This window comes from Coturnix japonica, chromosome 2, assembly GCF_054131305.1.
Source record: "Coturnix japonica strain WE chromosome 2, WE-NBRP24, whole genome shotgun sequence".
NCBI lineage: Eukaryota > Metazoa > Chordata > Aves > Galliformes > Phasianidae > Coturnix > Coturnix japonica.
The window spans coordinates 103,522,009-103,535,700 of record NC_140664.1 but is presented as its reverse complement, the minus strand read 5'-3'; the positions used below and the strand labels follow the sequence as shown (position 1 = coordinate 103,535,700).

Genomic DNA, 13,692 nt, shown 5'->3' with positions numbered 1-13,692 from the left:
GAAGCCTTTGTTGGGTTGCTAATTCATAAGCATAGCACACTGATCTAAAAAACCTGTAACATGGCCAAAATGTCAGTCAGCCAGTAGAGCCACTCAGGTTGGAACAGACCTTAAAGATCATTAAGTCCAACCGCAACTTAACCATACTACCCTAACAACGGTCCTCTAAATCGCGTCCTTAGACATAGAGCTTTTCTTTTTTAGCTAAGAAGATTGGAAGTTGTTTTTATATTTTAAAGGGAAGGTGTAATGAGAGGAATGATATTTATTTGCGTTCACATGCCTACACGTAAGTAAATGTTTTTATATATTTAGAAACTTGAAATTAGACTTGAAATTTAGAAATTTGATTGAGTTTATTGAGAGGGCAGTTTTCTTTTATGATCTGGTCATGCGATAACACTTTACACAGTAGACATACATGCAGGTGTGAAGAGTGTTTTACTTGTTAATAATCTACTGGATTATTTACATTTTAGTAGTCTTTTGTTGCTTTTCTTTTCCAGAGGACTAAAAGCAAAATAAAGCAGAATCCCATTGGCTAGTTTGCCTTAAAAACTCTGTCTGATAAGGGTTTCAGTTGTCTTTCAAACTGGGAATTTTAATGTCATTTTTCTTGGTATTTACTGGCTTCTTCATGAAATCTATACCTTCATGTTGTCATATCTTGGAAAACCAGACTTTGCTATACTGAATTCATATAGCTTATACTCAAATTCCCAGTTACAACTGTCTTATACCTGTTAATTAATTAGTGATATCTTTTTCTCTCTAGCATGAATGGCTAAAGCTTAAGGGAAGAGAAAGTGACTTTTCAAGGTAACTCTGTAGACCTGGATGTATGTTCATCTGTTCTGTATTTGTTATTTGATAGATATGTGGGGTAGCTGATATTGGTTTTGAGTACCCTGAGAGCTGATCTCAGATACTTTTTTTCTTGTTTTATTTTTATGTTTATAGTTCATTCTGTTTTCTCCTTATTTTTTGTATCTCTTACTGAAGGCATGGAGTGGTTAGATTATTACATTTCTAATAGATTAGCTGAGTACTAGAAAAGCTAGTGAATATTAGCCTTTTTACATTCAAATGTGACATATACAGTATATATGGTTCTATGAATACTTGACTTGAGTGAAAGGCCTGTAGACTATGACTGTAATTTCACTGAGTAAGAGAATGATCTTCATTTCCCATTTTCCTGGATATTAAGTTTGCCTCCTCAATTCTTAAAATGTTCGTAGAACATATTCAGCCAAACTGAAACCTTTGGTCAGTCTTGATCTCAGTAACAAAAATCATTTTTATTTTTTTTTCTGGTTTAAAAAAAAAAAAAGAAGAGCTTTTTCTGTTCAATTTTCTTGGACACTTACTTCCCTCTCCTTTGTTCCTTCACTTGAAACTTCAATGGCTATGTTGCATGTTGTGTCACTGAAGTAATCAAATATGTTGATGCTTAACAGTAAATAAGAGTTCAGACATTATACTGAGAAGAAGCAATATTTTTCCCTATATTACTTAATTGTTGAACTTCAGTTAGGAATTATTATTCCACGGTCAGAGAAAACAAGTAGTTTTATTGTCAAGAGAGCAGGAGCCTTTTCCCCAGTCAGCAGTAAAACAATTTATGGGAGGAGTGTTTGTTTCCCTGGCACAAAATAAAAATTGTTTGCAGGGTATTGTAGCTAAAGACAGGACAGATAAATCATGCACCTGCAAAACTCCTAGTATACAATAGATATAACATTGCAGGAAAGAAATCATAGCTTTGATAAATGTCCTAATCCCTCAGTGAGGTTTGCAGAAACATGCAGGTCCATCCACATGAGTTAGCGGTAGAGTGGTACATCAGGTAGCTTAGCAGGATTTATGGAATTCTTCCCAGTGGTCAAATGCACTTCACAGTTGTGGTGTGTTCAGTGAAGTAAGCATTTTGTGGATTAGAAGAGCTGTAGTATGCATGTGATGTTGGAATCAATGCTGTGTCTGTTCTAACTGAGGAAAGAAATCTGTTTTTTTCTCATTTGGTAGGATTATAGAAGAGGTTTTGTGCCATGGGCATGTTTTGGCTGTTCTTAAGCATCCTTCTTGCCTGTTACGCATGTCTGGATTGCTTTGGTCAGTTAATATTGCAGACTTGTTTAAATTGTCAGCCAGGTGTTACTCTTGGGATTGTCTAAAAAACATTGTACATTGCAGATCTAATGTGAGGAAAATCATTTTGTATCCAAGACAGTGGTTGATTTCTTGTTCAGAGAGTAACTCAATATACATATAGTAAACCGATATATCAGAAAAAAAAACAACAAACCCTTTAAGATACTGCAGAACAGTGCAACATACCTCAGGGTACAATAAAAGGGAAGGGAATTCAAGTGTCAGTGAAATAATTATTTTTCTCTCTGAAGTATCAAAAACTAATGAGTTTAACAAAAGACAATGACTGTCTGTAAAAAGTCCCAGTTTAGCAGATGGGTAAATGCTCAAATTGGTCATTAATTGGTAAAGATCTTAAACTTCTGCTTCAGTCTGCAGTACATTCCATGTTTATAAAAAAAGAAAATTAAAATTAAGACGAGGGTAAAAATGGTTCATTGACTTACAGCGAATGGGATATGGAGAGCCCTCTGCGCCTGGGAATGTGATCTTAGCGAATATCACACATTAAAACATTTTTCAATATGATACTTAATTATTTGCAGTGCCTGTTTGTGTCCTGTCTTTTACTCAGGGAGCGCCACAGTTCTGAGAACTGCTGTGCAGTTGCCATACATGACAGAACAGTTCTCAGACCTTGTAAAAATACTATTCCAGAGGTCTGCCAAGATCCGAGACCTAAGATGGTGTGCTTTGTATTTAATAAAGTCGTTCTTTTAAGATAGGCATTCATCACCAGACTTCATCTGGCATGAACTCTCCCCTTAAAGATGTTTGCCTCGGTCACTTATGTGCTTTCCATCTTCTGGTGGAAAAGCATACCATTTTCTAGGTACTCCAATATAGGTGTGCACAACTGAAGGAATATATTGTACTGGGTGACCAATTTGTTTGTGTAAGTACTTTAGAAATCAGATCTGTGAATCACATGTGGGTCATCTGTGACTACATCTTGCTCTTGCCGCTATTTACTGAGAATGCTTAGACCATGCTCTTCTTGGGTTAACATAATACTTCTGTATTTTAAATTGTAACCTTGGAGTTGTAAAAAAGGCTGGAGTGAATTTAAGTGTTGCCACAGTGTTTTATTTTCAGAAAGTAATTACTTAACAACCTACTGTTAAAGGGTCATATTCGATGTCCTTCTGAGGTTGGTATGACTTAAATTTCTCACAATAGATTAATTAAATAATAATCTGAACAGGGGAAACCTTGACATTTTCCGTATCCATATTCCTTTCAAAGCAAAGAAGGCAGGGACTTGGGAGTCAGGGCGTTCAATATGAATTCTGACTAACAACACACCATTTGCTCCCAGTTTATTTGATCTGAATTAGGTTATTCATAAAAAGTAAACAAAACATAACTTTTAGTAACTTTACTGCCTCATGGCACTGATGTGGATGGTATGGCAATCAAAATCTGGGCTCTTCGTGTCTGCTTCCTGGAACTGTGACATCTTTCTATATTTTTCAGCTCCCCCGCTCACTCTCTGTAACTACGGGATCAGTGTTTCATAATTCACACAGGAAAACATACCTTTAGGATTCAAGTAATGGTTAAAAGAGCAATATGAATTACAATGTTGAGTCACTGGAAATGACAGCAGCTCTAACCAGGAAAGTGTGAAAACCATATATATTTTGTTTTCAAGGCAGAACTCTGGGGAAACATAACGATGACTGCCTTTATTTTTTTACTTTTCCTAGAATGTATTTCTCAGGAGTTTAGATAATTTGAGATCTACCCTAAAAACCGTCTCAGCTTTGTGTTTCTTTTGGGCACCATCTCTAGACAGTTCAGTTCATAGAATCACAAGGTTGGAAAAGACCTACATGATCATCTAATCCAACTGTCCTCCCGCTACTATAGCTACAGCAAAACAGTACACCATATCTCGGAGCTCCTCCAGTTGTGCTGTTATATCTGGCCAGCCTAGGACCCCTTGGTCCTGTCTTGGGGGGGAGCCTGCTGTTCAGAAAGCCCATAGGGAGCAAGAGAAGGGAGAATACAGATAGACTGGACCCTCTGTGTTTTGGCATGCTGTGGACTCACACTTGTTGCTCTTGGACCCACTGGGTGAGCTGTAGCTTTATGTGTATGCTAAGATATGAAATATAACTTGAACATTTCTTTGTGGTTTCAGTGGAATGCCATTTCTCTTGTTTTTGTCCTGTTTTTCCAGGTATAATGTATTGAGTTCCAGTCCCATGTCTGGAAAAACAATGTTTCTCTTAAAACTTGGTCATGTCTCTGAAACTTTTTCACGTAGGTTATGAGACAAACTTGATAAACTCAAAATTTGCAGTGGCCACTTATTAATGTCTGAGTCCTTACTGGAACGGAAGGAATCTGGTTCTAGACTATAGAAGATCAGCAAGAAATAATGAAAAATTATGTTTGGAAAATTAACTTCACAAAACTACCCTTTCCTCATATTGAGAAAATACATGTTATTTTCTGCAATATATGTACTGTTTAGTTTTCATAAAAATCTCCCTTCCTCTCCCCAACAAAAAACAAACCTAAAACAACAACAAAAAACATACCTAAAATATTCTCTCTTCAGTTTTACAATCACTATAGTCTTGAAGGTCTCTCAGGTGGATTTGGTGATGAACTACCTTCAGATTTGGTTTGCCAGTTTTATTTTTTTTTCTGTGAGCAAGAAAACAAATGCATCATTTTAGCTCATGCAATAGTGTTCCAGGGTAGATCTTTTAATTTCTGACTCTTCCTGGCTATAGGAACATTTTGATTTCTATGGAAACAGTACTGTTTTATAAAGCATCCAAACTTTTGAAAGCTCAGGGTTGCACTTTGCATCATGGTCTCATCCTAATACGAGCATATAGAGTTCTAGCAAACAGCATCTCCAGCAGAGCTATTTCTATGCTTAGCCTTACTCAGCTCTTGTAATCTCTTTAGCATCCAAAATAGTATATTGGAGTGAAAAGGGGAAGTACACAGACAAGGTTTCAAACACAGTTCCTTTTGCACGCACAAAAAAAATCCAACATACGAACAACAACAGCCAAAAAACACCTCCAAGAAAAAGACACAGCTGAAGACAGAACTTTTTTGTAATCAATATCCAGGGGACTGGTGACAGCTCAAACTATGTGGGCTAAGAAAATGACATCACAGCTCAGGGAAGTTGCCTTTGTATTTTTATTTAAGACAGTGCAAGCAGAGAGGTAAGCTAAGACAGAATAATTTTGGAATATTTGTCATAAGAATGTTTGATAGATGCAGTCAGCCTTGCATTTGAAGTGACATGAGAACTTCTAAGTTTCCATCAGAACTGTTTATGTTTCTTCATCCTAGTCAATGGTATGAATTACTTGCATGCAAATAGGGAGGAGCTGCAGAAAGTTCTTAGGTCTACTGCTGAAAAATCTGGAAATGGTGCACCAGTCAAATTTTGCCACTACTTAGCATTTATGCAGTGCTTTAAAGATAAAAGTTCTCCAGAAGTATTATGTTTTGGTTTTCCACTCCTAGACTTCACACATCAGTTATTAAAAGAATTAAGAGCGGGCAGCAGTTAAGCCCAAGAAGTAGTACCAATTCTAGTAATACTTTGCACTTTCCTCATGCTTATGTCCAAAAACATTCAAAACATTTGTAAACACGAGGGGAAAAAAAAAAGTTATCTGGAAGTTTTTTTTTTTCTTAGGAAAGATTGCCTATACCTATAAGCCAGAGAAACAAAGGCACAGATGAAAAGGTTCCTATTTTAAAATAGGCTTAGATATTTAAATTGTACTGATCTCAATTTTAGATTGTATCAGACTTTAAGAGTTTAGTGGTACCTGATGGATTCACTCAAGGAAGAAAAAAAAAATAAAAATCACTCGTTTTCTAATATTCTTTGTTTCTGGAAAGTCACAGCAAGGATGATGAGGTTCTGTTTAGTTACAGTCTGATAGTTTTCTGTAGAAATTTTTAGAGAAAAGCCAGTCAGGTGGTTCCAAGTACCACTGATGGCCGAAGGGATGTAAATATGACAAAACTGTGTGGAGAGGTGGTAACCATTTTTTTGAGTAATCAGCAGAGCTGGGAGGGAAACAAGTGCATTCTCAAATGCTGAATCAAATCTTGTTTGCCATAAAACTGGCCAGTTTGTGTCAAGTTGGCATTTGCTTGCTGTTAGATACTCACCAACCTGCTCTTTCACTAAACTTCCCAAAAAGGCAGGGTGGGAAATAAGGTGGAAGAGCTCCTGGGCTGACATAAAGCCAGGGAGATCACTCATCAGTTGCTATCATATAAAATGGACTTGGGGAAAAATTAATTTAGTCCATTGCCAAGTAGTGAGGAACAAACACAAATTCAAGCAGCACTTCATCCCTACCCATTTCCCAGTCCTAGTTTTGCTTGTGGCTGCTCAGACTGTTCCAGCACAGAATCACAGAATTGTAGGGGTTGGAAGGGACCTCTAGAGATCATCGAGTCCAACCCCCTGCCAAAGCCGGCTCCCTACACCATGTCACACAGGAAGGCGTCCAGGCGGGTCTTAAATATCTCCAGAGAAGGAGACTCCACCACCTCCCTGGGCAGCCTGTTCCAGTGCTCCGTCACCCTCACTGTAAAGAAGTTCTTCCGCACATTTGTACGGAACTTCCTATGCTGTACTTTCATCCCATTACCCCTAGTCCCATCCCCATGCACTACTGAAAAGAGACCAGTCTCACCACTATGGCTCCCACACCTCAGGTATTTATAAACCTGGATCAAGTCCCCTCTCAGGGGACTCAGCCTTTTTCTCAAGGCTAAACAGACCCAGTTCCCTAAGTCTCTCATAGGGGAGATGCTCCAGGCCCTTCACCATCTTAGTGGCCCTCCGCTGGACTCTTTCCAAGAGATCCCTGTCTTTTTTGTACTGGGGAGCCCAGAACTGGACACAATATTCCAGATGAGGCCTCACCAGGGCAGAGTAGAGGGGGAGGATCACCTCCTTCGACCTGCTGGACACGCTCTTTTTAAGCGTTTTCTCCACAGGCCGCATGCCTTCAGTGCACCTCATTTGGTGTGGCTCCCTCTGGCTTGGTGACACACAGCTCCTCAGACATTCACTGTATGGTGTGGGAGGATGGAAGAACACAAAGGAGCAGCACAGTTTGTTTCTGTGCCCATATGCAGTGCTAGAGGTTGATCTGTGGCACCTGCATGGGGGTAGAGACAGGAATGTATTTGGTGTAACACTTAAGCACAGGTGGACGTAATCAGGTGAATAACAATGACCACAGCTAGTGTGCACCTTCACATCTCATCAGCCAGAGGTATTTTCACTGGTCCAAACAACACAGTCCTATCAGAAATAATAGGAAGGAGCAATGCTGTTGTCAGGGTACAGTATTCATCCAGGGGTAGACTCCTCAAGAGGAGTTAATAAGCAGCAAGACTTGAATACCTGATGTTTATAAAGGGGAGAAATGTATGTGAAGTAGAACATTATGACTAATGCACTGCTTGATCTGTCCAAAACAAAACTTAGCCTTCATCTCTGATGTAGAAACAAGTCTGTCAGGACCCAGAAAGAGAGATTTGTCTTTGAGGAGTGATCTGAAAGATAAGTAGAACGTCAAAGGAAAGAAAATACAGTTTCTGCTCTTTGGGGAAAAAGGGTAAAAGGGGAAGAAAGAAAAGAAAAGAAAAAAAAAACACATTAAAACCCTTCATTATTTTTTTTTTTTCTTGAGCTGCAGCCATAGACTCTTTCCTTTGATATATCATGATTTAAATCATACAAAAAGATTTATTTCAAATAAGCCCCTTTAACTATAGGGGCAGATTTTTTTTTTTTTTTTTTTTTCTTTTTTTCTTTCCTAAAGCCTTGTGTAAGAACAAAGTAACCACTTGTCACACACAGTGACTAATGAGAGTTTAGTGTGGGTTTTAGTGTTCATTCATATGCTTTGCGTTCATCTAGTCGTAAGTGAAATCTTTAGAAATCACACCACGGGAATCCTTCACTTAGGGGTGGGGGCGGAGGGCGAATCTGTCCAGATATTGAGAACTGTTGAGCGGAAACTGCTCTTTTCAGGCTTCCTAATCGGCGGTACAGGAAATAAACACATGCAGGAAGTCATTTGGCCTTTTCTTGAACTTCAAGTTTACACAGCAGTTGATATCTGAGGCAAACTTTGTCTACTTAAGCTTTTGAAAATTAAATAAAACAAATTTGGCTTGTTCAGCAAATGCCAATGTGGCATCTGCTGTTGTAGGTTCTACAACCAGCTCATCTAAGCATAGTATAAAAGCTGGAAAGATAATACATTTTATATATAAATGAATTATATATACATTATATATAATATGTCAAATGTATTCTTAAATCCTTTTGTTTTCTCTCTCCCCTTTTCATTCCATTTCAATAATCCTATCCCAGAGAAACTGAGCTGAAACACTGAAATGAAACTGAAAGTCATGCTAATTTACAGAGCTGCTTTCCCTGTTTCTGCATCAGATTCTGGTTCTTCTTTTATCTCGTTATCACTAAGGCCTAATGATAGAGTTGGGCTGTGTAAAATACTGTGTTCAATAGTGGCCTGTATTGATATATGGTTCATTCTATGCATATCTCATAGAAAAGCTGTCTTTGAAAGGAGGGCAAAAATAAACAGCGTCATTCTCGAATATAGTTAGTGAAACTGATTGCATCAATTTATTAACAGAAACATTAGTAAGGATTTCTGAAAAGTAGTATTTGTGTTCACATTTATAAAGCTTTCACTGTAATGTTACTGAGATGAAGGCAAGCTTGGAAACAACAGTTCTGTGGTTATAATAATTACAATTGATTAGAGTAAATTTGCATGGGATATTGAGAACACCTTTGCCAAGAAAAATACAGCAAAAACAACAACTCAAACACAGAGGCAGAATGAGAATATTGAAAAAAAATACATCTTTACATCTTTCGAAAGCAACATAATTCTATGCTAAGCTGCATTCATATTGAATGTATCTTCTATTTTTATGTGATAATTGGTTATTTTTTTCCTGCACTAATTAACTGTCCTATCAGTACAAGTATTTATTGGGTTTTGTTTGCTTGTTTGTTGTTGGCTTTTTGTTGTTTTGGTTTTCACAAAAGAAGGAGTAGAAGCTGAAAAACTCAACTAAAATTGAACAAAACCAGAGAAAGCAAAAAGAATGTAGGTGATAACATTTGCAGTCTAGGACATTTTCAATGGAAGTTACTGAGTTAACTTGAAAAAGAAAAAAAGAAAGGGAATTAAAATTTGGTGTTTTTATTTTTTTTTTTTTCCTTCAAATTAATTCAATTAACTCAAACGTGTTGTGAAGATTAGATTATTATGTGTGTATAATTAGGGATAGTTTTGTAAAGGTTTGATCTTTTCTACCTACCAGATAGATTCCTGATGTCTTTAATGGTATCTAAACATTGTCCCTAAATTGTGATTTACCATGAAATAGCTTTTGCTGATTAGCTGCTTCACTGACATATTTAAAGAAGTTGATTTTTTTTTCCTTTCCCAGTTCCTTACAGAAATAACAGAAGTCTGTTCCAGACTATGTAGCAGTTTGTTTACACAGAATGACGATGTTTAGTTGTATTGTTTGTTTTCTAACTTAAAAGTTATTTTTACATTGCATTTCTTTCTTTTTTTGATAGTCCAGCTCCACAGTGAGAACGTACCAAAACAGTAAATCAAGAGTGACCATGAGCCCTGGCTTTAGCAACCAGTGGAATAGCAGCCAACCTGCTTGGAATACATACACCTTCCCAAGAGCAAGCTTGCACTACCAGTCCCATGCTAGCTACACCTACTGTGCTGGACATCCTACTGTAAGTAATGAACTTTTTTTGCAACTACCTGAATGAGCTGTATGACTCTATGGGAGGTAAGGGTGCTCAGGGTTTGATGGTTCAGCAAGCTCTGCCAGCACTCCTTTCCTGAGGTAGCTGGGACAGCTCTTATGTACTAATCATAACTCTGGAAAATATTAGGATGAGTCTAAGGCATAAACAGATGGGAAAGTTTAATGGCTCAATAATAATACATATAGTTTTGTTCATTTAGCAAGTCCTCTCCTTACGTAAAAGTACTGTGGTATGCCATGGTTTCAGTGTCAGGGGTGTGCGTTGGAAGAAGGTATTAGTAATGGCTTCTTTTTGTTTCCAGCAAGTCTGTTAGATTAATGAATTATTCTTTGTTTCAGAGATTTTAAATTTTATGGATGAGTCAATGAAGGAGGGCAACTCTTCTTATCACTAGATTTGTTAGTGTTTGCTACTTTGTTGTTAACACGATCAGCAGTGAACGCTCAAGCTTGTTGCTAGGCAAAAACTATTGGTTCTCTGTAATTTGCATGAACTGGTGGCCAAAAAAATGAAGAAGGAATCTCATTGTTGTTGCGTTTTTTAATTTGAAAATTGGGCTTTGTCATATTTTTGTAGCAAACTGCTATAGTAGAGCCCTTTGGATTTTTTAGTTCCTCATTTTGAAAGGCTTGACTTAACTGAGGAAGACTTAACTAGTATAAGCAGTCTCTTTTTACTTTCCACTATTTTTATTGTATTAATACTTGGTTTTGAACTTAATTTTGGATATCGTTAGAGCTTCTTAAAGGATACACAATCTTATTGTCCTGTCATGTGTGTGCAATGAAGCTTTATCATCCTCTAGTGAATTTGTGGGAAAATAGGGGAAAGAACAGCTTTTACTCTAGATGGAAAAATGTGTAATGCAGTCCTGTTGCAGGGTCTGTGTGATTTGATTTAGTTCTGCTACCTTACCTACTAACACACTTTTAGCCCAAAGTTTGGATTAGGAATTTTCTGATGTATTGACAAGGTGTTTCAAATTAAAGAGAGAAATATATTTGTAAATTCTTTTCTCTTCTCTGAACTGTTGAGATCTCAGTGAATTAAACATCCCTATGGACTCTGCTGTTTGTTTAATTCCATTACAGTGTCATTGAAAGAGATAAAAACTATGGTGAAGGGAAGAACAGTATACAACATCAGAAGAGCACATATCTTTTCCTGGTTTAGAATAATACCTCAGAAGAGTCCCTGTATAACTTAATTTAACATAATGAACTACGTGTATTCAAGTCATTACCTGCTCCCTAACTTTGATCATTTAAAATAAACACTACTCTCAATGTGAGTCAAGATTCATCTCTACTAAACCAGGCATGTTCAACCCACCAACCAGCCCAGCCCTGGGCACACACCCATCACTCAGCAATAATCAAAACATCACCCCCATCACCACCCTCTTTATTCAGTGCAGCCCTGGCAAGCTGAAAGGATGGACACCCATATACCAAACAAAAGAGTTTACAAGAAGAATGCTATTCCTCTTGTGATAGGGTTTTAAAATGGAGCTGTCATTGTATCCTTACAAATTGAAATGTCAGGACACCGGAGTCTCTTCCAGGATAATTTCACAGTTCCTCTTTCCATTGTTTGGACTAGAGTTGGTGGTAACTGGAATCACTTTACTTGTACAATATTTGTTTTATTGAGCACCTTAATATGTAATCATTGGAAGTGATATTTCAATCTGAAAGTCAATTTATATGATCACTGGTAATTAGAGATTTCAGAATACCCAGAGTTACATAAATCTGTGTGCAGATGAGAAAAGACAAAAGCAAGTAGATGAGTACAAGGTAAATAACTGAAAATTACAATTAATCCTGCCCTCAGTTTTGATGGGATCAGTGGGTTAGAACACTTAGCACATTTCTTGGCTTTTGTTCATCAGAGGGGTGCTACTAAGTAGGGAAGTGGACTGCCAGTAAGATGCTGCAGCAGGTTAGCTGCCACTGCAGTGCTTATCACTGCAATCCTCACTCACTTCTCTTTTCTCACACTGTTGAGTCCAGCAGTGGGACCAGAGCAATACATACCAACAAACTCAACTCCTTCCTCCTCCAGCATCAAGTGGAAGTCAAGTTTCCAAAAGAAGGCACTGCTCTAATGTTTAAATATCTATAGCAATGTATGTGTTAAAGTTAGAATTAGTCTGATTCCTCTTTCCAAATAAGATATATTTAATCTGGACTCAAATCAACACTTCTATGGCAAATGGCAACAGTAAAAGCTGGATATAGAGGAGCTCCTTTATTCACAAATCTTCCCAGTGTAACATGCTCCACTGGATATCTTCTGTACTTCAGAGGGTTTTATTTGCCCTCATCTAACACAAGTTCACCAGAACAAGATGTAGGTTTTACTGCTGTATGAAGCTGTTTCTGCAGAACCTCCCACATGGAGTATGTCTGAAGATTCTTGTAGTTTCTTGATGCTTTGGAGGCTAACAAACTTATGAGCGCTTTGCAAGTTCAAGGCAGACAAATGTCAAGGAGTTGGATGTGACTTTGAAGTACTTAAAGATATTAGTCCCTGGAGAGAGAGCCAAGAGAAAAGCTTTGCATTTCTCTGCTGTTTGGAGACAAGCTGTAGGAGACAAGAAGAAATTCATGTTAATTGGACCAAATGTAACTCAGAAAAAGTCCTTGAATTCTGTTTTTTTTTGTTTTTTTTTCTAAATGAAAGAAGAAATATCATACAAAGTGCAGTGTTAAGACATCCTTATGACTCAGGCTGGTCTGAAAAATATGTCTGAGCCAAAGGCTTTGTTAGGTTTTTGTTTTTTTTTTCCAATTAGACAGTACAGCATGCATCTCTCTTCCATAGCACAGCAATTGCTGATTAATAGCAGTCTTTCTACCCCAGGAAAGACAAGAACAGGAAGTTTGTTTAAACAGTGTATGTTTTTAGCTCCTGGAATTATCGAAGGAAAAAAAAGACTGCAAATCACCGCAGTCAACAGTGCACTGCAGTTTTTGAGCAAAAAAAAAAAAAAGCTAACTTCTAGCTATACTAGGAGGCAGGATATCCTATAGGAGCTGTGAGTACTAATATGAGTAATAATGTGATAGATAACCCTTACAGATTATATAACTGCTTTTTTAATATACTGGAGAGTAGAAATTCATCTGGCATTCACATGCATAGACTTGCAGCCAGAAAAATACAGCATGTAGCGCTCGGAATAGGAGGAGACACATAGCTATATAACATGTTTTTGTATTGAATTTTCATCAGATGAGGAAGATAAAAAGGATATTAAAAAAAAAAAATCAAAATATTTCTTATTATCTCTGCTGTGCAAGATTGCTACAGTCCTTTGGACACATTTACATCCATGTTTTTTCCAGCCTCAAAGATTCAATTAATTTCCCTTTCTCCACATTTTATGAGGATTACAGAATTTCATTTCATTGAATTAACTCTAAAAAATGATTGCTTAAATAAACTGCTGTTATTTTAAATAAATGCATGTGTACGGTCAGCAAACAAAACAGGTTCATCAGCAGGACTTGGTCTGCTTTATACTATTTCAGTTGAAACTGGAAGGAAGTCTCTTTTGTCTTGAATATTCATGCAGCAGGGACAGCTATCTGCCACACTAATGGCAAAGTCAGACTTACAAAGGAATTTATCAGCATGATATTCTTTGATGAAGCACTGTTGCAGGCTGAGTTACC

General features: G+C 37.4%; 1 protein-coding gene across 12 annotated transcripts in view; it reads left to right on the top strand.

The window, feature by feature from the left end:
• The window catches only part of RBMS3 (RNA binding motif single stranded interacting protein 3), a 682,345-nt gene that overhangs the window by 192,107 nt on the left and 476,546 nt on the right, over positions 1-13,692 (top strand). For 11 of the 12 annotated variants that reach the window (XM_085538326.1, XM_085538323.1, XM_085538320.1 and 8 more), the window contains one exon: positions 9,800-9,973. In XM_085538326.1, coding sequence (XP_085394452.1) covers positions 9,800-9,973 — 174 coding nt within the window. Of the gene's footprint in view, positions 1-775; positions 820-9,799; positions 9,974-13,692 lie in introns of all 12 variants that reach the window. The other variant, XM_085538327.1, reaches the window with a different exon arrangement.